Source organism: Protobothrops mucrosquamatus, unplaced genomic scaffold (assembly GCF_001527695.2).
Source record: "Protobothrops mucrosquamatus isolate PMUCROS unplaced genomic scaffold, P.Mucros_1.0 scaffold450, whole genome shotgun sequence".
NCBI lineage: Eukaryota > Metazoa > Chordata > Lepidosauria > Squamata > Viperidae > Protobothrops > Protobothrops mucrosquamatus.
The window spans coordinates 405,288-428,365 of NW_015386773.1; the positions used below are offsets into that span (position 1 = coordinate 405,288).

General features: G+C 37.1%; 1 protein-coding gene across 1 annotated transcript in view; it reads left to right on the forward strand.

Moving 5' to 3' along the window:
- ARSB (arylsulfatase B) overlaps nucleotides 1-22,591 on the forward strand; it is a 68,385-nt gene extending 45,794 nt beyond the window's left edge. Inside the window, exons 7-8 of the mRNA XM_015816430.1 lie at nucleotides 19,392-19,517; nucleotides 21,642-22,591. Coding sequence (XP_015671916.1) covers nucleotides 19,392-19,517; nucleotides 21,642-21,907 — 392 coding nt within the window. The 3' untranslated portion in view covers nucleotides 21,908-22,591. The remainder of the gene's footprint in view (nucleotides 1-19,391; nucleotides 19,518-21,641) is intronic.
- The last annotated feature ends 487 nt before the right edge of the window (nucleotides 22,592-23,078 follow it).

Here is a 23,078-nt window from a genome sequence, read left to right on the forward strand (position 1 = left end):
CTGACTCTAGGACATGTTGGTCATCTCCATTTCTTGGCCGAGGAAGCCAGCATTGTCTGAAAACAATTTCCATGATCATATGGCCAGCATGGCTATATGCCAAAGGCGCATGAAATGCTGTTACCTTCCCACTGAAGTGGTATATATGAATCTACTTGCGTATGCATGTTTTCAAACTACTAGGTGGGCAGGAGCTGAAGCAAATAACTGGAGCTCACCCCATTGTGTAGAGCTCGAGTCTCCAGCTGACAAGCTTAGCATCTTTAACCGCTGAGCCATCATGCCCCTATTGTATTGTAGGACAGTGATCAAAAAAACTGTACCAGAGATTTGATCTATCTACTTTAGGATGTAGTTGAGGGACGAAAGGAAAGAGGAAAAACATTATACCCTCAAATATTGCCACTGCATATAGGGAAAATCAATACAAAAAGTTTTATAGATGGCATTTAACACCGGCGAGATTGGCCAAAATGTACAAAAATATGAATCCGGAATGCTGGAAATGTGAAAATAAGGAAGGAACATTCTATCACATGTGGTGGCTGTGCCCTAAAGCAAAGAGCTATTGGGAATGGATAGGGAACTGGATACAGGAGATAACTAAGGTGCAAATTCAATTCAAACCTGAACTATTTCTTCTGGGTATAATAAATTTAAAGATCAAAAAGCAACTCCAGCACATCATTATACATATATTGACAGCAGCCCGTATAGTATATGCTCAGTGTTGGAAGGGTGAAAACATACCTACAAACGATATGATTATATACAAAATTCTTGAATGCGCGGAAATGAATAAACGTACGCTAGAATTAAAAGGCAAGGAGGTAACAGAATTTTATGAAATATGGAACAAATGTTATGATTGGCTAGAACAAAGAAAGAAAAAGACATGATTACTGATGTAAATAAATGGTAAATAATATATATGAGATGTATAACACAGTTTTGTTAAGGGAAAATTTTTATTTTTTCGGTTTTTTTTTTGTTGTATAGTGGAAAAAAGGAAAAATAAAAACTAAAAAAAAAATATTGCCACTATTTCAACAACATGGTTTGAAATTCTAGAGGCAGCACAAATGTCTGTATGTGCTCAGGGCTTGCTCTACATTACTTTCAAATTATGTAGTTACACTACTTAATATTTGGTTAAATTCTTGAGAGCTGCAGCTGATTTCAGAACACACGCATTTCATGTAGAATTCCAAGTTCAATTATGATACCTTCCTTTTTCAGATAGAATGTGTTTTAAGATGTGTTTGACATCTTGAAGCATAACTTCCAGGCAGTATTGGTTTAATGGATTTTTTAGCGCCCTGTATTTTATCTATGAGGATAAAGTTATTGATATCCTGATTGGGAACCGCCCAGAAATTTGTTTAAGATGGGCATCTATATAAATGTTTTGAATAAATAAATAAACCTTATTTTTCATTATTATGAAAGCCTTAGAACAGCGGGCCAGTTTCATCATAACAAAGCCACGCCCACTCCATTGCCAGCAATGCAAAAAGAGTTGTGATACGTCGTGACATGTCACGTGACATGATGAGTTTGACACCCATGCCTTAGAAGCTAATGTGCCAATTCATTCTTATTAAATGACCAGTAGCCAGGTGTTCAAAGTCAGTAGCAATTTTTTAAATTATAGCCTTAGCTTACAGCAGTGTTTTTAAAAGTGTTGTCCTAGGACCCCTGGGGGTGACTCAAGACCCCCAAAATCAAAATTATTTGAAAAATAAGACAATATTAAAATCTCAAACAATTGTGAGAAGAAGTAGCAATGTTGATTACATTAATTTTAATATGGTAAATATCAGTAAATATAACCAGCAAAAATAAAAGCTCTTTGGGGATTTTCCATAATTTTTAAAAGTGGAAAGGGCCCTGAGAAGAAGAAAAAACTAAGAACCACTGGCTTATAGAAACCATTTGATTTATTTCAATGAAATGTTAATTTTATAGGATTTCTTCCTTTTACATATGTGCTATTTACTTATGCATGTTATTTATATATGTATTAATGGTGTAGTTTATTTTTTATTTCTGTGACTTGGACCATAAATAAACAAATAGCTATTTTTAATTTAAATTTATACTCTGACTGATTTCCAATGAATCATTGTACCTATGAGCTTTTTGTATGAATACATGTTCTCCAAATCATCAATTACCAATGGTAATTGGAAGTTTTTAAGAAGAGACTGGACAGCCATTTGTCTGAAATGGTATAGGGTTTCCTGCCTGAGCAGGGGGTTGGACTAGATGACCTCCAAGGTCCCTTCCAACTTTACTACTACTACTACTACTACTACTACTAATAATAATAATAATAATAATAATAATAATAATAATAACAACAATAATATATTATTCATAATTCTAGGTTGTGCTTTCCATTTCTCTTTTAGTGTTATTAATGTAAACTTTAAAAATGGCAGACTTTTTCTTTATGAAGAAAATTGCAAGACGTTCTGAGAATATAATCAAATTTTCATAGCTTTATGGAAATATTTTAGAAGGTGTGCTGGTAAGTGCTGGTGATATATGATTTTTTAATTTGGTTGCTGCATATTTATATAATTATATTACATTTTATCTGTAAAAGTAAACTTAGTTATCCCACTGGGATAAATAGGACTTAAAACATAACCTGATTTTTCATACTGATTTTAATGGATAAATAACTTTTTCTGGATCCCGCATACTGTTTAATGTCAGTTTTTGTATTCTTAGTTTCTTTTCCAGCCAAGCCATTGGATTTGCCATTTATACTGCTACAGTCTACTTTGCAATCATTTGCTCTGCACTTTGCATCTGAAATTTTGGTTGGAAATTATGTTTTCAACTCTATCCACAATATGTAGGAATGTCAGAAAGTTTAATATAAGATAGTGTAAGATAAATGCTTTTAAATATTACTTTTTAGTTTTCTGCTGGTTGGCCTTTGGCTCAGCAGCAAGTCCTTTTCTTAGCAGTTTTGGGCCTCTAGAAACTGCTCTCTCAACTGCACGAGTTCCTCACTGCTAGTATAAAATCTTTCAATTTCTTCTGTAGTTTTTTATTGGTGTTTTGTATTATTATTTTCATTTAGCCTTATTGTGTGCTAATATTAATGCTCTTCTTGAACAATTCCAGTAAAAAGATGGAGATGTTAATCTTAAATCAACTGCAGATAAAGAAATAATTATTTTGCCACAGAGTCTACTTTTTCCTATGAAAGGGCAGGAATTACACTTGTAATCTCTCACACTGGTATTTGCAAATATGCCATGCAGAAAACACAGTCATGGCTCTGTCATGTGCCAGCTATGGAAAGAGAACATGAGCAGATATATTGATACATTCAATGCACTTCTCTGCTTTAGATTGTAGGGTAGATTGAACTTCAACAAGAAGTGTGCCAGGTTGTTTCTGCTATTCTGTTTCTGTTTATGTCACAGACAGTATAACTACTTTCAATTACAGATATTAATTCTGAAATTTTCTGGAGAATATGGAAATCCATATGCAAATTCTGGTGTAATCTCAGATACAATTCAAAAGCACAATCAAAGTGGTAACATTATCCTGACACAAAAGTTATACAACTTGACTTAGAACCACAGTTGGGCCAAAACGTTTGTCACTAAGTGAGGCAGTAGTTAAGGGAGTTGTGCCCACTTTTATGACTTTTTTATTGCGATTGCTAAGTGTATTGCTATGGTTGTTAAATGAATCATGCAATTATTAACCGAATCCAGCTCTCCCCATTGACCTTGTTTGTCAAATATCATCTGGAAAAGTCGCAAATAGCAAACACGTGATCTTGGAATGCTGCAGCTGACATAAATATATAGTAGTTGCCAAATGCCTGAATTCTGATCATGAGATCACAGAGAGGCTGATTATGTCACAAGTATGACGAGTCACTTACAAAATTTAGACAGAATTTTGGCTTGATTCTTCTTTTAAATAAACTGCTCTTTGATTTGCTGTCCTGTGAGACTATATCACTTTATACTCTGATCTTTGAAGTGGAAGATAATACGGATAGTCCTTGATTTACAACAATTCATTTAGTGACCGTTGGAAGTTACAATGGCACTGAAAAAAGTGACATGACTGTTTTTCACAATCACAATGGTTGCAGTATCCCCATGGTCACGTGATCAAACTTCAGATGCTTGGCAACTGACTCATATTTATGATGATTGCAATGTGCCAGGGTCAGATGATCACCTTTTGTGATCTTCTGATAAGCAAAGTCAATGGGGAAGCCAAATTCACTTAACAACTGTGATAAGAAAGGTCATAAAATGGGGCAAAACTCACTTAACAAATGTCTTGCTTAGAAACAGAAATTTTGGGCTCACTTGTGATTGTAAGTTGAGGACTATTTATATTTCATGTGAAATAGCATGTTATACTATGATCTTGATCTTCTCTAGTTTCTTTTTCAAGAGTTTATTAGAAGGAATAAAGGATGAATATTTCATCCTTTTATACAAATGTAACTGGAACAGGAAAACTGTTGTTGGCAGAGCACAACTCAAATCTTGAACTAATGAGTGGAAACATTCTGGAAGCAATTATTTTACAAAGGTTTTCTGTTATTTTTTTTTACTTTCCTCTTACTTCTAAATGTCTGTTCAGAATATCTGAGGCACCAATATTTCTTAGAACTCAGATGGTCATGGAATCATGAGTTTTAAGCATTTTTTTAGATCATCTATATTTGGGAAGTGTTTATAATACAATGGAAAGGATTGTGCTTATATGAAGTTTCTGAAATTGACTTAATTTATGTGTGTTTTCATTGGTTGTAGAGGTGACTACTTTGAGTACATAAAAACTGTTGATGCAAACACTGTCAGAGCCACTTATTCCTAGAGAAAAATACAGTACAATGCAGAGGAAGCATCATTTTCCTGGCTTTTCTCCAATCCAAACCTCTATTTTGGTATATAAATTATAAGCTGGGAAATAGTATCATTTTACTTATCTGTTTGTACATTTGTATGACTGTCTTCAAATGTGCCTTACCTTCATTTTTTCTGGTTTGGTTCAACTCTTTTGAGCAATGCTGCAAAGAAAAGCATTGTCAGCCCTTGAAATTATTCTTATACTTCAGAGAATAACATGCAAATTTGTTTATATTGAGGAAAAATGCATCTAAAAATATGTGCAAATGTAGTTTTTCTTTTAAATCTCAGATGGGGAAATAGAATGAACTATGCTTAAGGCTGGAAAAATAAGAAATCCAAATTGGCAAGTGTTCTATCCAAATCATCTAGGAAAAGTTAATCCACAAACAGTATATGGCAATCCATCAGCGTTTCATAAAACCTCTTATTTTTAATATCTGTCTGGACTGCAATACTTGTTTGATTGCATGCTTACTCCTTCTCCCCCTCTCCATTTTTTTTACTTGATGTGCCTTATCTTCTTCTATATAAATAAAAATGTAAATGTTCGTTTGTTCAAAATCTTAAATCTCCGAAAGTTCTTCACCAATTGCTTTGAAATTTTGACACAACGTTGCATTCGAATACGCGCGTGTTTTTATATACCTACTATTATATAGATGTCACACCTGTGACAGGTAAAACATGCTTTTCCATTTAACCAGACTGAGCCACAGCAACGCGTGGCCGGGTACAGCTAGTATATATATATACTAGCTGTACTAGCTGTGTAATGCAACGTAATCTTCCCTGATACCAGAATTGGGATGATGGGAATTGTAGTCAAAAACATTTGGTGTGCACCAGGTGGGAAAAACTGTTGTAATGCATTAAAGGGTAATCTTAGTTTAACTGCTAAATTAGGGTGTAATTTTAACACAAAGATAGAATGTCAAAGCAAGAACATCCGACGTTAGCAGCTTTGAAGAGTTTCATCTGTCGGAACCATGACATAGAGTTTAAAACTATATTGGGAGGAAGAGGAAGAGGCACTGAAGCTAGTATATCCTGAACACCAAATGAGAAACAGAAAGGAGACATAGCAAGGCAAAGTATCATATGGCCAGTAAATTAAAACAAAATAGCAGGCAAAGCAGATAACAAGACCTGACAATGGCTAAGAACAGAAAGTTGAAGAAAGAGACATAGGGGCTAATTCTGGCTGCACAATATCAAGCCTTGAGAACAAATGCATACAAAGTCAGAACCGAGAGGATAGCAACAGATAGCAAATGATGTGTCTGCAAAGAAGCTGAGAAAGCAGTGGACCACCTAGTTAGCTGCTGCAAGAAGTTCACACAGACTGACTACAAATACTGGCATGCGGAAGTAAAATGGCGCATTGGAATATCTGCAAGAATTATCATTTGGAAGCAAGAACTGGTGGGACTACAAAGTCATAGAAAACAAAGAAGCTAAAATGCTCTGGGACTTTAGAATTCAAACAAATAAGTATCTGCCACATAGCACCACAGACTTAACAATTGCGAATAATTCACTCAATAAGTTTACAAAGAGAGCCTCAGTGAAAGACACCTACAAGATACAAAACTATGTATACAATATAATTCCTTATGAATTTCAGGGAGGAGGGCCTCACAGGAGGGAGATAGCATTAGAGAAAGCTGAATAGCATAAGGTGTTTGTCTGCCAACCTTGGCCCACACAGTAAGATATGATCTTAGTAAACAACCAGACCTGTAAGAATGAAATCAGTTGATACTGCAGTATTGCAGGCTAACTTTGCCCACAGTCAGGAATTTGATCCTAACTGCCTCAAGGTTGAATCAGCCTTCCATTCTTCCAAGGTCAATAAAATGAGGACCCAGATTGTTGGGGGCAATATGCTGACATATGTAAACCTTTACAGAGTGCTGTAAAGCACAAGAGAGCAGTACATAAGTCTAAGTGTTATTGCTATTGCTGTTGCTACAATTAAGCAGCCTGAACTAATTGTGCCACTACACTAGCCTTTGTACATATAAGGCTTTTTGTTTATATTATCTTTAGCTTAAATAAATAAAAACATTTTAATGCTTTTAATTAGCCAGTGAAAGAATGTATTTAATTTTTTAGCCCATTCATACCTCCTGCTCTCAATTATATTGCCTTATAAAAAGGAACTTCATGAATTCCTGAAGTTTTTTTTAAAAAATGGGAAAGAGGTCTCATAACATCAAGGCCATGTGTAAGAGTGTGGAACATGCATACTTTTGTAAGCACCACTTAAAATAACATAATTTTACCATCTTTTGAGCTTGAAGCTCTTTCCTTTTCCTTTGGATTAGAATGTAAATAAACAGTTGCCTTCCATTAAGAATCTGCAAAGTAAACTTTGTGTTTCCTAGTTTTGATAGAAATTTTTCTGTATTTGTATCCTCCCACCTTCTGTGGATGCCTAAAATACACAAACCTGACAAACCTCTTCATCCACTTGTATCATTACCAGGGACCCCAACATAACTAAAGAAATTACAAAAAAGCTTGGACATCTCGCAAAGGAAAATGAATGGTCTATGAATTTTTCACTGCGATGTCTCCAGAAAAATCTAAGACTTAATAATAATAGAAGATGATATTACGATTTTATTCAATGTCACAGAACTTTTAAATATATGGAGCAGAACTAGCAAAAGAACACAGCAGTAAGACTATATAATACACCCAACTTTACCAAATTACTAAGATCAAAATACCCAGAATCATGGATCTCATCAACCTCTACCTCACTACCTACTTTCAGTTTGACAGACAAATACATCAACAAATCAGAGTAATAACCATGGGATCACGACTCTCAGGATTTATAGCACAGAATGTGATGTGGCATCTAAAAACTATAATACTCCTGCACAGAACCAAAAATATGAATCCAATATGTAGATGATAATTTTGTCATAATAAAAAAGGAACAACTAAAGAAGACACATGAAATAAATTTTCAAAGGAATAAATTTCGCAAGGGAAAAAGAAAACAATAACATATAACGCTTCCTGGATAATCCATACCAACAAAGGAAATGGCAGCAAACTAGAATACAAGTATATTGAAAAACTACACACACTAACCAAGTGCTCCACTTGGAGCACCAAGGTAACAACCCAACTTTTCACAAGAGGAGCTATGTAAAAACATTATTGAAATGACCATAAATGCACTGCAGCAACCAGACACCAGACAAAGAAAACAGATCACTACACGTCTTACAACAAAATGGATACCCATGCAATTTTATCAAAAGGTGCATGCCCATTCAACTAACAGCACAACCAACATAAGCTGTGAAAAGAATAACATTGCCATATGTGAAAAAATCTCAGAAACAACCAACAACTAATCACATAACATCACCACAGCACACAAACCAACCAAAGCCCTCCAAAACATTTAAGTAAACTAAAAGAAGATAAAACTGAACTCATCTACAACATACAGTGTAAAGACTATAACAGTTACTATTTAGGACAGACACGAGACTAGCAAAGCACATCCATGAAGATCAATTACCAGTCAGTTCAGATACAATAAAAACTGCTTAACTTCACAGCATATGGACAGATTTAACCATAGTTTCAACAATCCTAAACCAAGCTAAATAAAAAAATGCTGGAGAATTAGTGGAAGCCTGTCACTCAGACAAATCAGCTATCAATGGGCACATGGAGATAAACAACATTTACATATTATTCACAAGGGACAATAAAAAAGCTAAAAAGTAAACAAAAGAACAACACACTTCCACTTCAGCAATCAACACCAGATAAGCAGGGATTAAAAGCAGGATTTATAATCAACAATCAATTAACAACAGCCTAATCAAGGAACTACCACCGTGAAAAGAACATTCCCACCAATTGACAGGGCAAGCTATTGAATATGAACAGAGACCAAATTGCACTCCCTTCTGGTACTGAAGATATTGTGTATTCTGGTTAATGAAAAGTTTGCAAGCAAACAACCAAGATCAGAAGACACCAAGGACTCCACATACATATGCATACAGAATATATACATTCAGTATGGTTAACCACAAGTTCCCATTAAATCCTTTGGATTTTTTTTTTTTAGTATATGAATTGCTATAAAGCAGAATTAGAAACTAATAATAGCTTTTGAATGATAAATTAAACTAAACCATTAAGTGATTTAGGCTAGAGAATTGATTTAAGAAGTATGGAATAAATGACTAAGATAATATATATGATTAGATATTATGGAAAAAAGACAAGATATTTTAAGAAGGGCTTTCCTTTATTAAATATTGAACTGGTAAGTGTTAGTAGGTCCTTTTTGTTCAGATAATTGATGTTTGCCTCAAATATCTATTGCATATTTAATGTGTTGCTTGCTGCTGTTCTCCATCCTTTTTAACACTTGCATGAACTGACAAAGGGGGAAATTAGTACAATAGCAAAATTTAAAGTAGCATAATAATTTACTAGGAGGTATATTACACAAAAAAGGATGCTTAATATGCCAGTGTGTCACACTCTTCCTAATATAATTGTAGCGGAGCTGGGGTGAGAATGGGGCTGGCTGAGAAGTTTTGCAGGAGCCCTGCCGATTTGGCAGGGAAATGAGGAGCTCCGGCAGCTGCTGTGGGTCTGGCGGCATGGCGTGGCTCTGAGGAGGGAAGAAAAGGGAGGAGGAAGCCAATGGGAGGGGGGAGAGAAAGAGACTGGAGGGAGGTTTTTGGCGGGAGATCGGGCGGAGCCAGATGAGGAAAAGGAGAGAGAGCTTAGCTTAATGGAGCCTGCCGCCAGAGCTAGCTGAGCGAAGAGGTAGAGAGAGAGTAAGAAGGCCAGATGGAGAGAGGGTAGTTTGGGGAGTTTTATTTCTTCTCCCTTGTTGGAGCCAGCTGGGCGAAGGGAGAGCCAGGAAAGAGTTTGACCGGGTTGAGGGTATGTCTTTTAGTGGGAAGTAGAGGGGTTTTTATAGGATCCGCTGGAAGAGGCAAAAAGGGGATAAGGAAGGGAAGGGGGGGATTACATGTAGTGAGGGCAGAGAGAGACCAAGAGAGTGGATAAAGGAGGGCCCCTATGAGTTCCAGAGAGGGATTGATTACCTCGTCTTAGGCAAGTTGCTGTCACCAGAGACTGATTACCATTGGCTTAGGCAAGTTGCCATTACCAGAGACTGACTACCATTGCCCTAGGCAAGTCGTTACCAGAGACTGACTAACATTGTCATAGGCAAGTTGCTACTATCAGAGACTGGCTAACATCATCCTAAGCAGGTTGCTGTTACTAAAGACTGACTACTACTGTTGTACGCCAGCTGCTGCTACCAGGACTTGACTACCATCGTCTCCTGTAAGTCTTACTGCCTGAGGTCAACTATCATCATCCCATGTGAGTTACCGTTTAAGAGATCGACCATCACTGCCCTATGTGCGTGGCTGCCAACCATGATTGAACATCACCATGCTACGTGCCCTGTCAGGCAGAGGTGCCAACGTGAGAGACCCTTTGGGTTGGCAGCCAGCCGAAGAGGAGGCCAGGAGGGCCTGGACTTTAGTGATCCCTTCGGGGTTGGCGCTACATAATCAGTAAATAAAATGGGATAGAATTTGTTTTTGTCAAACAAGGAATAGGACAGTTGCTATGGAAGCCTTATTATGAATACGTACCATCAGTCTATGTCGGGCATAGGATTAATGAAACCTAAGAATTTAAGAGATAAAGAAAGAAATGGAGCTTAAATTGACATTATAGCAATAGCACTTAGACTTATATACCGCTTCACAGAGCTTTACATCCCTCTCTAAGCAGTTTACAGAGTCAGCATATTACCCCCAACAATCTGGGTTCTCATTTTACCCACCTCAGAAGTATGGAAGGCTGAGTCAACCTTGAGCCGGTGGGAATCGAACTTTGGCAACCAACAGAATCAGCCTACAATACTGCATGCTAACCACTGTACCACCACGGCTCTTATGCACCACCTCAGCTCTTTTTATTATGTATTATCTTCATAGTAAAAGATGCACTCTGGAGAAAGAGAACATGCTATCTTCTCTAGTCTACTAAATATTATCAAGATGAAAAGGTCCAAGTGGCCAGACTGACAGCATTTCCAGATTTTCCCCACTAGACTCTAGAAAAGAAGGCCTCAATTAAAGATCCTGTTTTCTGTAAAAATTGTATTATTACTGCTGTGAGCAAGCTGCTGCTCATTTCTATTTATAGATTGGGTCCATGATGTTTCCTTTTTCAGCAAAAGACTGATGAGCATTTGCATATTCTACTATCATAGGTGCATGGCCTGAGGCCCAGTGCACACATGCAGCCTTACAGAGTTTTCAAGTTTGATGCACTGATATGGCTTAGATTCTACTGCTTTGTTTTGAGGTCATTTATATACGCTGCCACTTCTGCCATCTCTGATCCTTCTTCCTCATTTTCCACTTTAACCTTCCATGGCAGCCTCTCTGTATGATTGTCCCATTGCTACATCCTCCATTGCCACATTCTCTCACCTGCTGTCTCCTCAGGCAGCCAACTCCATTACTCCATCCTCATCCTACATTCTCAAGTCTCCCTTCCAATCTATGTAACAATACTCCCATTTTTATATTTATTTATGTATAGATCAATTATTTATATATTTATGTATTATTTACATATTTAAATACTTATTTACATTTTTGTCAAGCTTCCTGTGTTTATCTTTTTGGTGTGGCCCCACTCCCTTTTGGTAAATGCTCCCTTATATACCATTTAAAGTCTGTTGCAGCCCCTTGAACAAATAAAGATGTATGCCTCCTGTTTACAGAATCCAGTCCTGGCCAAATCATTATTATTATAAAATAATGGTATGTATTGTGGTATTCAATATTTTGAATTGTCATGTATTCATTTGACTACTTTCAGTGAAGTCTGAGTAAGTTAGGATAACTAAACTGAACAGCAAGAAAATGTACAATGGTGGCAAAAATAAATGCAGTGCTTTGAAAGTGAGACATGTTTCAGTGTATAAATCCCTTAGTTAATTGGATAATTACTTAGATAAGCCATCTACAATTTTTGGATGGATTCAGCAATCCTGATTGGTGCTTAAACATTAGAGATGATTTACAGGTAAACTGGCAAGTGTTAATACATTTTTATAGAATTCCTTAAAATCTCTACTAGCATGAGAAAGCTCACCTGTTTCCCACATAAAGACATGCTCAGAAACTAAAAAATTGTTCCCTTATAGTCATTGTCAAAAAAATATTCTCCACTGAAAGCAATAGTTTACAAAAAGATTGTAAACTATTATGGTATGCTTGGACCAATACTATTTGCAAGATTGCAAAATAAACTGAACTATTTAGATTTTGTAGATCAATGGCCCCTTTTGGTTAGTTATAATATGTCGGCAGTTGCAATCATGTAATAATCTATACTAGTAACTAAGCCTTTCCTTACCACCATTTCCATGAAGTGGGAGGTAGCCAGCCAGCCAGCAAGTCTAAAGAGAAAAAAAAATATGGAAACTCTGCTCATATGAAATGCATTGCGGAAAGATGATTGAACATAGCTCTGCCTCCAAACAAAGTATTACATTTATATGGTTTCAGTGTTCTTTTCAGTTTTTCTTCAGGACCCAAAATATACTGCCCACTCATTGGAAGAAGAGATCACAAATCTCCTGTAATACAGAATGCCTTGACTTTTGTGGTTGAGTTTTTACTAAATTACACCAAAATCATGTGCTCTTTGATCACTTGCCACATAGGAGGAGGAAAGAAATCCCTCTCTGCCTAGTTTTCTCTCATCATTTTAATCACAGAGTAAAGAATGTATTTGGTTATCTTCCCTTCTTTTCTTTTCTTACATACTGAGTATCTATTTATATCTCATTTATTGACTGTACAATAATGTTGGAGTTTCGAATGAATGAATGTGAGTAAAATAAATAATGAGCCCTTGAGGTTAATGCTGAAATTGTTAAACTATAACCTGGTGTTTGCTAAGCTGGCATTCCTGCAGTTGGGATTTCAACTCCCAGAATTCTCAGCTAGCATGACAAGGGCTTTTTGTCTTGCAAGTTGTAGTTCGACAAACCTTGGAGAATGCAAGACTGGGGACAGTGTTTATGAGGGATTGGTAGCCAGGTGCTGTACCATTGGCTGGCAAAGTCTCTCCAGAAAAAGATGAGATCATTGATTGCATACGTGTTCTCCAGATAGCTTCTTCTCTTGAATAGACTGCAAGAACTGATGTTTTTGCAATTGGCTTATGAGTCAAGCATTGAGAATTGAAAGATACTATCAAAACTCATAGTCGTAAGGTAAACTTTATGAACACAAAGCTCAAATGAGCCTCATTTCTTAAAAACTTTAGAATTTACTTTTCAAATATTAAGTACTTTTTGAATGATAACTTTTTATCATATTCATCATGTGAGTCTCCTACTCCTTAGCAAAAAAAGATTTAATTATAAATCTAAGGATTTAGAAAAAATACTTTTTGGAATAAAAAGGAAAGAGTATTTAGAGTGTTGGTTTTGGAAAATTAAAAACTGACTAGAGGTCCAAATGAATTTGAAATAAGGCTTTGAAATTAAATGCAAGAATCCTTTCCTATGGGAAATTTCTGGGTTTTTGGATTCTTTAGAAAAAAATATCATGAGATGAGACTTTGAAAGTTGGATATCAGAAGGAATTAGAAGACACTAAAGATTACAATTAAAGGAGAAGAATACTTAAAGTCAAAGTGTTGACACAAAATGGAGCAAAATACTTTAACATTAGATATTTTGAAGGATATTTGTGAGCAGTGGTCACAAAAGTTAATTTTAAGAACTTCATCATGCATAGATGGTGTATAAATGATATTACAGAAGAGGAACAAGATATATCAGACAAGATTGAAATTGATTTGAGTGTGGATTCAGAAAGATAAGCTACAATAATAATACTGTAACGTTATGAGGGAATGACTTTGAAGGACGAAGGGAAGAGATGCTGCCAAGGGACTGATGGGCCAAGAGGGAGAGGAGGCTGCAGTTGTTTAACTGTCAGATGAACCTAGGGGAAAAATGACTTCTTTACTTAGTTATTGACAGGTACAACCTGTATGCCCACACATGCTGTGGTATCACTTTTTTTCCTTTGAATCTGGATCACTGCACTATCTGAGGAAGTATACCTTCCCAGAATCCTTGAAGAGGCAGAAGTCACTTTCATAGGATGGGACAATGATTCTGTGCTTAGATAGCCTTAAAATGGGAGGAAGGAAATCCCATCCCTGCCCCCCACTAGATCCCAGCTTTTGAAGCCGCATGTAAGAGGCAATGAAGGGAAAGAGGCAGGCAAAACGGATGTTTCAGTACTGCTGGATTTCGCATGGTGGGTGTATAAATAAGACAAGTGAAAGCTATAGTTCAATGCTGCAACTAATTTCAGTCCCTAAAATAGCCATTCCTAATCTGGAGAACTCTAGACATATTGATTTGACCTCTGGAACTCTGCAGATCATATCACTAAAATTCAGCAGCAAATGCAAACATCTAGGCATAAAATGCTTGCCTGGATTTCCACAAAGAAATGCAGTCTAAAGAAAATAGGTATATCATACTCCTACTTGCTTAAGTTACTTATTTGACTTAATTTTCCGGTTCTTGTAAAGTTTAAGGAAAAAAGGCCTAAAATTTGATTCCTGCATTCTGTTGAGATTATGGCAGTGGTGGCGAACCTATGGCACAGGTTCCAGAGGCGGCACTCGGAGCCCTCTCTATGGGCACAGGTGCCGTTGCCCCAGCCTTGCCTCCCCTACGACCCCCTCCTCTCCAGCAGCCCCCCTGAAGGAGAGTCGCCCTCAAGCGTGGCCCACATGGAGCAGCACAGCCAAGGACATAGCAGCCAGGCAGCGTAGACAAGACTCTGCCCTCACATCCCATCATGCAGTTGATGCTGCAGGTCGCGGGCAGAGGGTGTGGCCGCCATAGCGCTGCTGGGCTGCCTGGGTGATCTGCGGCGGGCCCTGGAGGCGGTGAGTGGTCCTGTAGGCAGGCGGGGTGGGGGATGGGGAGGCAGAGCGGGGGCGGAGCAGGGAGGTGGAGCGGGAGCGGGGCCAGTTTTTGGGCACTCGGTCTCTAAAAGGTTCGCCATCACTGGATTATGGCATCAAGCTAGAAACTGGGAGTCTCTGAATTCAAATCCCGCCTTAGTCATGAATGCCAGCTGGGTGACTTTTAGCCAGTCACACTCTCTCAGCTCAGCTTACCTCACAGGGTTGTTGTAGGAAAAATAGGAGGGAGAAAGTGTGTTGGATATGTTCACTGCCTTGAGTTATTTGTAAAAATAATAAAGATGAGATACATACATACAAATAAACAAATAAGTAAATTATAATAGGAATTGTTGACAGTTCCTGGACAATAGCGTAGTAGTTTGGAGGGTACCAGATTAAAGAAGACTGCCATCTAAAGAGTGATTCTGAATAGGTCTTGAGTAGCTGGGGAATTCTGGGAATTGGAAGTCCAGACCTCTTAAAGTTGCAAAAGTTGAGAAAGACTGGTCTATGATGTTTGATTTTCTACACTGCAAATGAGAAAGTTTCAATCACTTTGCAACAAGTCATATGGAATGTATGCAAAACAATGGAAGATCTGACTTTTCTGGTGCTGTTAATAAATACCATGTGTTGTTTTACTGTTGCTGATAGTCTGGCACTATTTTCCCTTCTTTCCTGTTCTGTGTTAAAAGAAGAGCAAGTAAACTGTTAAAAGCATAATGAAATTTACAGAGATCAAGGAAAAAGCCTAAACCAACATAATTTAGCTTGAAACTTTAGGAAACTTTATTTTACATTTAAAAACTGTGGGGGAAAATGCCTATTCTAGAAGAACATATCAAATCGCATGGAATTATTTATTCATCAATACTTTTCTAAAAAGGAATTTTTTCACCAAAGATTTCACACACCACCTAATGAAACACTGTATATAAAGACAGATATAGATTGCTTTTAATCAAAATGGAGAAAATCCAACCCTCTCCTGGGACAAGTCACCTCTCCAATTCAACTTTCCAGTGTTATTATGATGGCCTTCCAAATATATTGGACTACCACTGCCATGATTCCCAGCAAGCACTGTTGTCATTGTTGGCTGTGAATTCTCATAGTTGTAGAGCAACACATATTGGGAGATCTAGCAAGTTGGGGAAAGTTATACAGGTAGTCCTCAAGTTATGACCAAAGTTGCAACCAGAATTTTGCTTGCTAAGCAAGGTGGTAGTTAAGTGTGTCATGACCAATTTTACAACCTTTATTGACATGGTTGTTAAACGAATCACTGCAGTTTAGTGAATCATGTGATTGTTAAGTGAATCTGGCTTCCTCCACTGACTTTGTTTGCTTGTTAGTTGGGAAAATCACAAATGGCAATCACAAGACTCCAGGATTCTGCAACTGTCATACATGTATGCTGGTTGCCAAGCACCCAAATTTTGATCACATGATCGTGGGGATGCTGTGATGATAATAAGTGTGAGGAACAGTTGCAAGTCACTTTTTCAAGTGCCATTGTAACTTCACATGGTCATAAACAAGTGGTTGTAAGTTGAGGACTACCTATAATGTTGGATATTACTATTGTAATAATATAGAAGCCTTATTATTAAGCTTTGTAAACTAGCTTTGGCTTGCTAAGTCTTAAGTGACAAAAAAAACTGCCCATGCTTTCTTTGATCAGATTAATAATGCTAACTATGTAGAGGACTATATGAACTAGAGCTTCTCCTACCTTTAGTCATACTGGCTAGAAATGATGGGAATTCTAGTTCTATGGCAGGCATGTCAAACTCGCGATGTCACGTGACGTTATGCAACGTAGCGTGACTTTTTCCCCATTGCTGCATTGGGTGGGTGCGGTTTCAGTGTGACACATCCGGCCCACGGGCCAGCAGTTTGACATGCCTGTTCTATGGCATTTAAGGAATCAATATTGCCATTCCTTTCGTAAAAGGTCTCAAAATTTATTCAAATTAGCTCTTTTATGTATCTTGCCTTAATCATTATGTGGTTGTTGAGAATGTAAGAGACATCTCAGTTGTGAACTACCTAATTTTATCATAATTCATTGATCCATTCTTTGATCTTGGACAAGATTAAGAATATTCTGGGCTAAGCATAGGATTCTTCCACTCCAGAAGCATAATACAGTGACATGATGAGTGAAATTCAGAAGGAAGAATAGCACAGTGTCTTTAGCTATATGCAAAAAAGGAACTTAAATAAAAGTCTATATTTACAAAATATAATCTGAACCTAGATTCTTATAGTTAAGGGTGGAAGGCCTCCAAACACAAGAATTTCCACTCTGCAGAACTGCCTTTCCTGAGGGAATTGAAAACTGTCCCTGCTTTGCTGATCTCTGCCTGCTGTTGAAATAATTTTTATTTAGCTTTTGCTTTGGCTCAACTGGCTTCTCTGTGTTTTATAGTATGATTTGTTTTTTATTCATTTATATTTCTATTCGTAGTCCATCTTTCCTTAAAACAGGGCATAACAATAATATAAAACCACTAATGATAAAATATTAGTAAAACCTTTTTTAAAAATCAGCTAATCCCAATAGATCCAACACTAAAGAAAACAAGATTGCAATGTATTTATTACGTTCATAAATACTTGAAGAAAGTAAGAGGATCTATCCAGGTGATAAAATGTCAGTGGGGTTGATGGAACAAATTCTGAATATCGTGAAAAGGCAGCAGATTGTTTATTTTGCTATGTATATATCTGTCTTATTGCCAGGGATGAAAGTTGCACTGATAGAATCTTCTGTTTCATATGAAAAATTAATTAATAGTTAATTAATGCAGCTTTCTCAGGATCACTTTAATATAACCCCCATGTTCTATTCCTCTCAGTGTCCTAGAAGCCTTGCATTTTGATTCAAATATGGTTTCCAGATTGTCTTCACAAAAGTTTTTGGTAGGATGTCTTAAAATAATTTAAATGAAAGTTTAATTCAATCAAAGTTTATTGGAATATTGGCAAAACTGAGGAGAGGCACTCCCGCCCATGTGTATCTCTCCCATCTCTGCCTTTTTGACTGCCCTTCACCCTACATTGCAGGGCAGCAAGCAATGTGCAGCTCTAGGACTACTTGAAATGCCCCAGGAAGCTGCAACCACCCCAATCCAACCCCACTACTGCCTACACTCTGCCCCCCCCAGCTGACCTTCGCCATCATCTTTTCACGTCCAGTGATGACGAGATGTATCAGCCTCACCATTGGACTCTATGGGACTGCTTTAGTGCTATGAAAAAAGGGAATGAATAGGCTTCTTTCGGCTCCCCCCACCCCGTTTTTTTTTTGTTTTGTTTTTGTTTTTTACAGAACAAAACCATACAGCCCAGCAGCCAGGCCAGGCATACTTCAGCAGCAGAAGCAGCAATAAGGCAAAAGTCAGCTGGGGCAATGAAGCACAAGGTGGCGGGGGAGGGGCAAAAAGACATAGATTGAGGAGATGGTTGGGGGAGTCACAGTACCTCTTTGGTCATAAGTGGGGGATGGATTGCCAAGTGCATAAATGTTGATCATGTGACTACAGAGGCACAGCAACATCCTTAAATTCATAAATCCCTTCAGTGCCACCATAATTTCAAATGATTGCTGAACAAATGGTTGTAAGACAAGGATTACCTGCAGTTGCAAGTAATAATCTTAGAATTCAAAGACATATTATCTTCTTAAGATTTAATTCTCTGCTTTTTTATTGGTTGGATTTTGAGGTTCATTTTTGAAATTTTGAAAAGTTGGACCAAATAATTATAAATAAGTTTCAAGCTATTTTGAGCAGCCCTTTGTAAACCTGGGAAAAATAGGGATTGAGAATTGTTTAAATTATTACTGTACATTTTTTCTAGTATTATTGGATTGCAGTTAGCCAAGGTTGCATCCATTTCCTTAGTCTGCAAGGCTTGGAACAGATGTTCATTATAATATTTATATTATTGCCAGGGCCAAATTAAAGGCTGAAATATATTCTCAAACCTCTCACACAGCTGGACATATTTTCCCTATACATCTTGTAAATTAGATTCTCCGAAGAGTGCATTATTCACTGATCTTTAATATGCCTCCACTTCTCACATTTGCATATACATTTGTACATATGAGCAAATGAATATTTAGACTTCAAGATGAAGCTAGTTGATAAACTTTAAGAATACAGTTAACCATCATCAGAGTGACCGGTTTGGAAATCTGATATTGTTAATCCCTCGAAAGGTGCCAAGGTAGGGAAGGTTTGCTTTGAACATTGTATAAATGTTTCTCCTGTCCTTAGACAAAAATATATCTGTGGACACTTTGAATTGTTTCTTTCAAAATACAGAATAAGATTGAAGTACTCAATCTGATTGTCACCTAATTTTCATCTGAATCCACACAACATGTTTGCAGAATCATCCTTACCTAGCTTTCCTTTCTCCTTTTAGGTGTTGTCAGCAGCCACAAAATTTCATCACAGAATAATTATTTTTCATGGGAAGATTCCGTTTTCAATACCTCCATACATGCTGCAATTCGACATGGAAAATGGAAACTACTCACAGGCAATCCAGGTAAATTTCTAGCGGTATTTGGAAAATGTTTGTTGAGCATTGGGTATTTCGCTTTTGAAAGCAATTGATATTTCAAAGCAGGACTTGCAATGTGGATATTTCAAAGCAGGACTTGCAATTTGAAATCCTGTTTTGCTCCTGCTGGATTCTCTGCCTTTCCTAAGCTGATTTTTTTAAAAGATTTTTTTACTTAACAAAATTAAAGGGGAAGTTGATTAAAACAAAGTTGTTGTTGTTGTTGTTGTTAGTTGCGAAGTCGTGTCCGACCCATCGTGACCCCATGGACAATGTTCCTCCAGACCTTCCTGTCCTCTACCATCTTCTGGAGTCCATTTAAGCTCACTCCTACTGCTTCAGTGACTCCATCCAGCCACCTCATTCTCTGTCGTCCCCTTCTATTGCCCTCAATCTTTCCCAGCATTAGGCTCTTCTCCAGTGAGTCCTTCCTTCTCATTAGGTGGCCAAAGTACTTGAGTTTCAACTTCAGGATCTGGCCTTCTAAAGAGCAGTCAGGGTTGATCTCCTCTAGGACTGACCAGTTTGATCGCCTTGCAGTCCAAGGGACTCGCAGCTCTGCATAGGCCTCACGATCATTGTTGCAGCCAACCATTCTTGCAGAAAGTGTGATTCCTTGCCTTGACAAAAAGAAAAAACTAGATGGAACATATTCTTCTTCTGCCATTGGACAGAACTTTCTTCTATCCACTAAAAACCACAGGAGATTATGATTGTAAGCACGTTTGCTCAGTGGTAGCTACCACTTCTTTCTATTTCAAACACCAAGCTTGGACTGGAATTACCAAGTATACTTGCAAGAAAGTGTCTTATTTATGTCATGTTGTTTTAAATCTCTTTTTTTTCTTATTATTCATCTTTCATGCTTTCTTTTACTCGGAAATCACAATCAACAAAACAATCCCAACAGCTTACATGCGTAGTTGTATTAGTGCAGGGCTCTCCTTCATTCTGTATTTTCAAAGAATATCTGATTACACAGTAGCTATGCTTGGTGAGATCATAATTACTGGAGTGAATGGAAATACAGGAGGAATGAAAGCTAATATGAATTTTTGCATGGATGCCTTTTTTTTTTTGAAAATAAAAATAAAAATTGAAGGACACATTTTTAGCCACAATAAAAAGGTAAGTCAGCCCCTTCTTTCTCAATCAATTCCTGTGCAGATGCAAAGAATGGAAAGAAACTGGAAGACGTAAGATGCAGGATTGGGCCTACTTTACTTAAAGCAGTGTTTCTCAATTTTAACAGCTTGATGAAGTAGAATATGGACTTCAAATCCACATATCTTAAAGCCCCGAAGGTTGAGAAGTACTGACTTAAAGCATTAAAATATTACTCTTAGGTATAATATATTCCATGATGATTCACTGTAAAATACAACTATATGATTAAAAAGCTGTCTTCAATTCAAAATTTGCCAGAATTTCAAAATTAATCTAGATAGCCAATAGAAGCTCTCTTGTTGGAATCTTTAAATGTATCTTTTTGTTTCCATCAAATCTAAAAATACTAATTTTGTCTAAAAAGCTCAAGAGTTGAAGAAACAATCTCAAGTGGAGAAGATTGTAACCTAGAACAACATCAACAGAAAATCCATCACTTTTGAAAATTGATGCTGGTAGCACTCTGAAAAAGAGGAAATTTAAGCTAGTTTACAGTTTAATGGGGAGGCTATGCACTTGATGGCACTTAAGTTCCTTTTTTTGTATCTTGAAAAACATTGCTTATCTCTGCCTTGTGATTTGTTTTTTCCTGTGCACATACACAGGGACTGAATGAGGCATAGTGATATATAAAGGAAAATATCATAAGAAGCCAAAAAGTAATGAACTGCAGCCAAGAGGCTTTGTCACATGCTCATTTTCATACATTTTATATCATGAATCCTAATTTGTATTAATGTTTAATTTCTCTTCACAGTACCTGATACTCTCTTGTTCATTTGACAGATCTGAACTGATCCATTACCACCATAACAGAATCAAATCTAGGTGGTAAATTCAATTCCATGTCAATGTAATTGAAGAACCAAGATCGGCAAACATGTTGGGTTCCAATTATGAGGCAAATACTTTCCCAACTAATCTTTGATCTTCTCTTTATAGGCTGCAGCCATTGGTTTCCACCACCATCTTTATTCAATGAATCAAATACTTTGTCATTAGATCCACCCACAAAGAAGCTTTGGTTGTTTGATGTTGTTCATGATGCTGAAGAAAGAAATGATTTGTCAGAACAATATCCTAACATTGTGAAAAAACTGCTGTTGCGACTCCGGCATTATTATAAGAACTCTGTCCCTGTGTTCTACCCGGATGATGATCCACGCTGCGATCCATCTGCAGAAGCTGCTTGGGGGCCTTGGTTGTAGGAATTTGCACAGCAAACATTATTATATTATGCAGTGGAGTTGAAAAATGGTTTGCCATGCTCCATTTGTGTACATCAGATTTATGTGTTCTTGCATAACGAAACACCAATCATTTCATAGACTGGGGAATACAGGTAAAGAACTCTGGGATTATTTTATTGTACCTTGACAGCTTCAATTTCAGACATTTGGATTTATTTCTTACTCAACAAATCTGGGGAATTTTAATTTCACATTTGATTGGTCCTGAAGTTCTACCGAAATCATAAGTCTATAATTTGGAAGTTAGTTTTTGTTCAAAGCAGAAAGTAAAGAGATGCTGCCTTTCCAAAATTGCTGGGCAGCAGCTGGGAAACATTATTTCATTTGGAAAGCTCTGAGTCATGGGTGGTGGTGGGATGGTAGGGGCTTCTAAATTCCTTCACATTTGAAGTCAGATCCAGGATTTCAATATTTGCTTGAAGCAGTCAGCATTAGTGGGGGTGGGGGAAGATGCCGAAAGAATTGAGAAGAAAAAGTGAAGAAGCAGATTATTGCACTGTCTTGGCATTTCTTTGTTCACCTTTACCTTCCCAATTAGAAGAGTATTCCAACTCTCTCATGAGTACAACTTCTTATCCTAGAAATCCACAGAACCTCTTTAGAAACTGCTGCCAAACTGTAAGAAAGTATTAAATACTATTTTAATTCCAATAATCGTTTTTTCTGATTTCATGTTTTAACCCTGGCCCTGTTAACTTGTTAACCCTGGAATTTGACATTCAGAGGCAAAGTGTGGCTCATAGATTGAAGAGGAGTCATACACTCCTGTCCTACCTACAATTTACAAGGTCTTTGCTTGTAAAACCTTCATTTAAAGTCTCTCTCTAAATTCTGCAGTTTGAACAGGGCAATCTTTACATATTTATTTAAACTTCAGACTTGGAACAAGACAACAGGCTCTCTCGTGGACCAATAACTGGTTAAAAAAACCGAGGCGCAGTTAGCAGTTATCACAACAGGGAAATAAGAACTAGCATCCTGGAACAATCTCTGCTGCTATAAGAATTTTTTAATTTGCACATAATTATCTAGAATTAGTAATGAAATGAAAAGAAGACAAATTGTTGATAACATCCAATAATTTTAGGAGATGGTATAAAAATAATTATCAAGAAAATCTGTCCAAAAT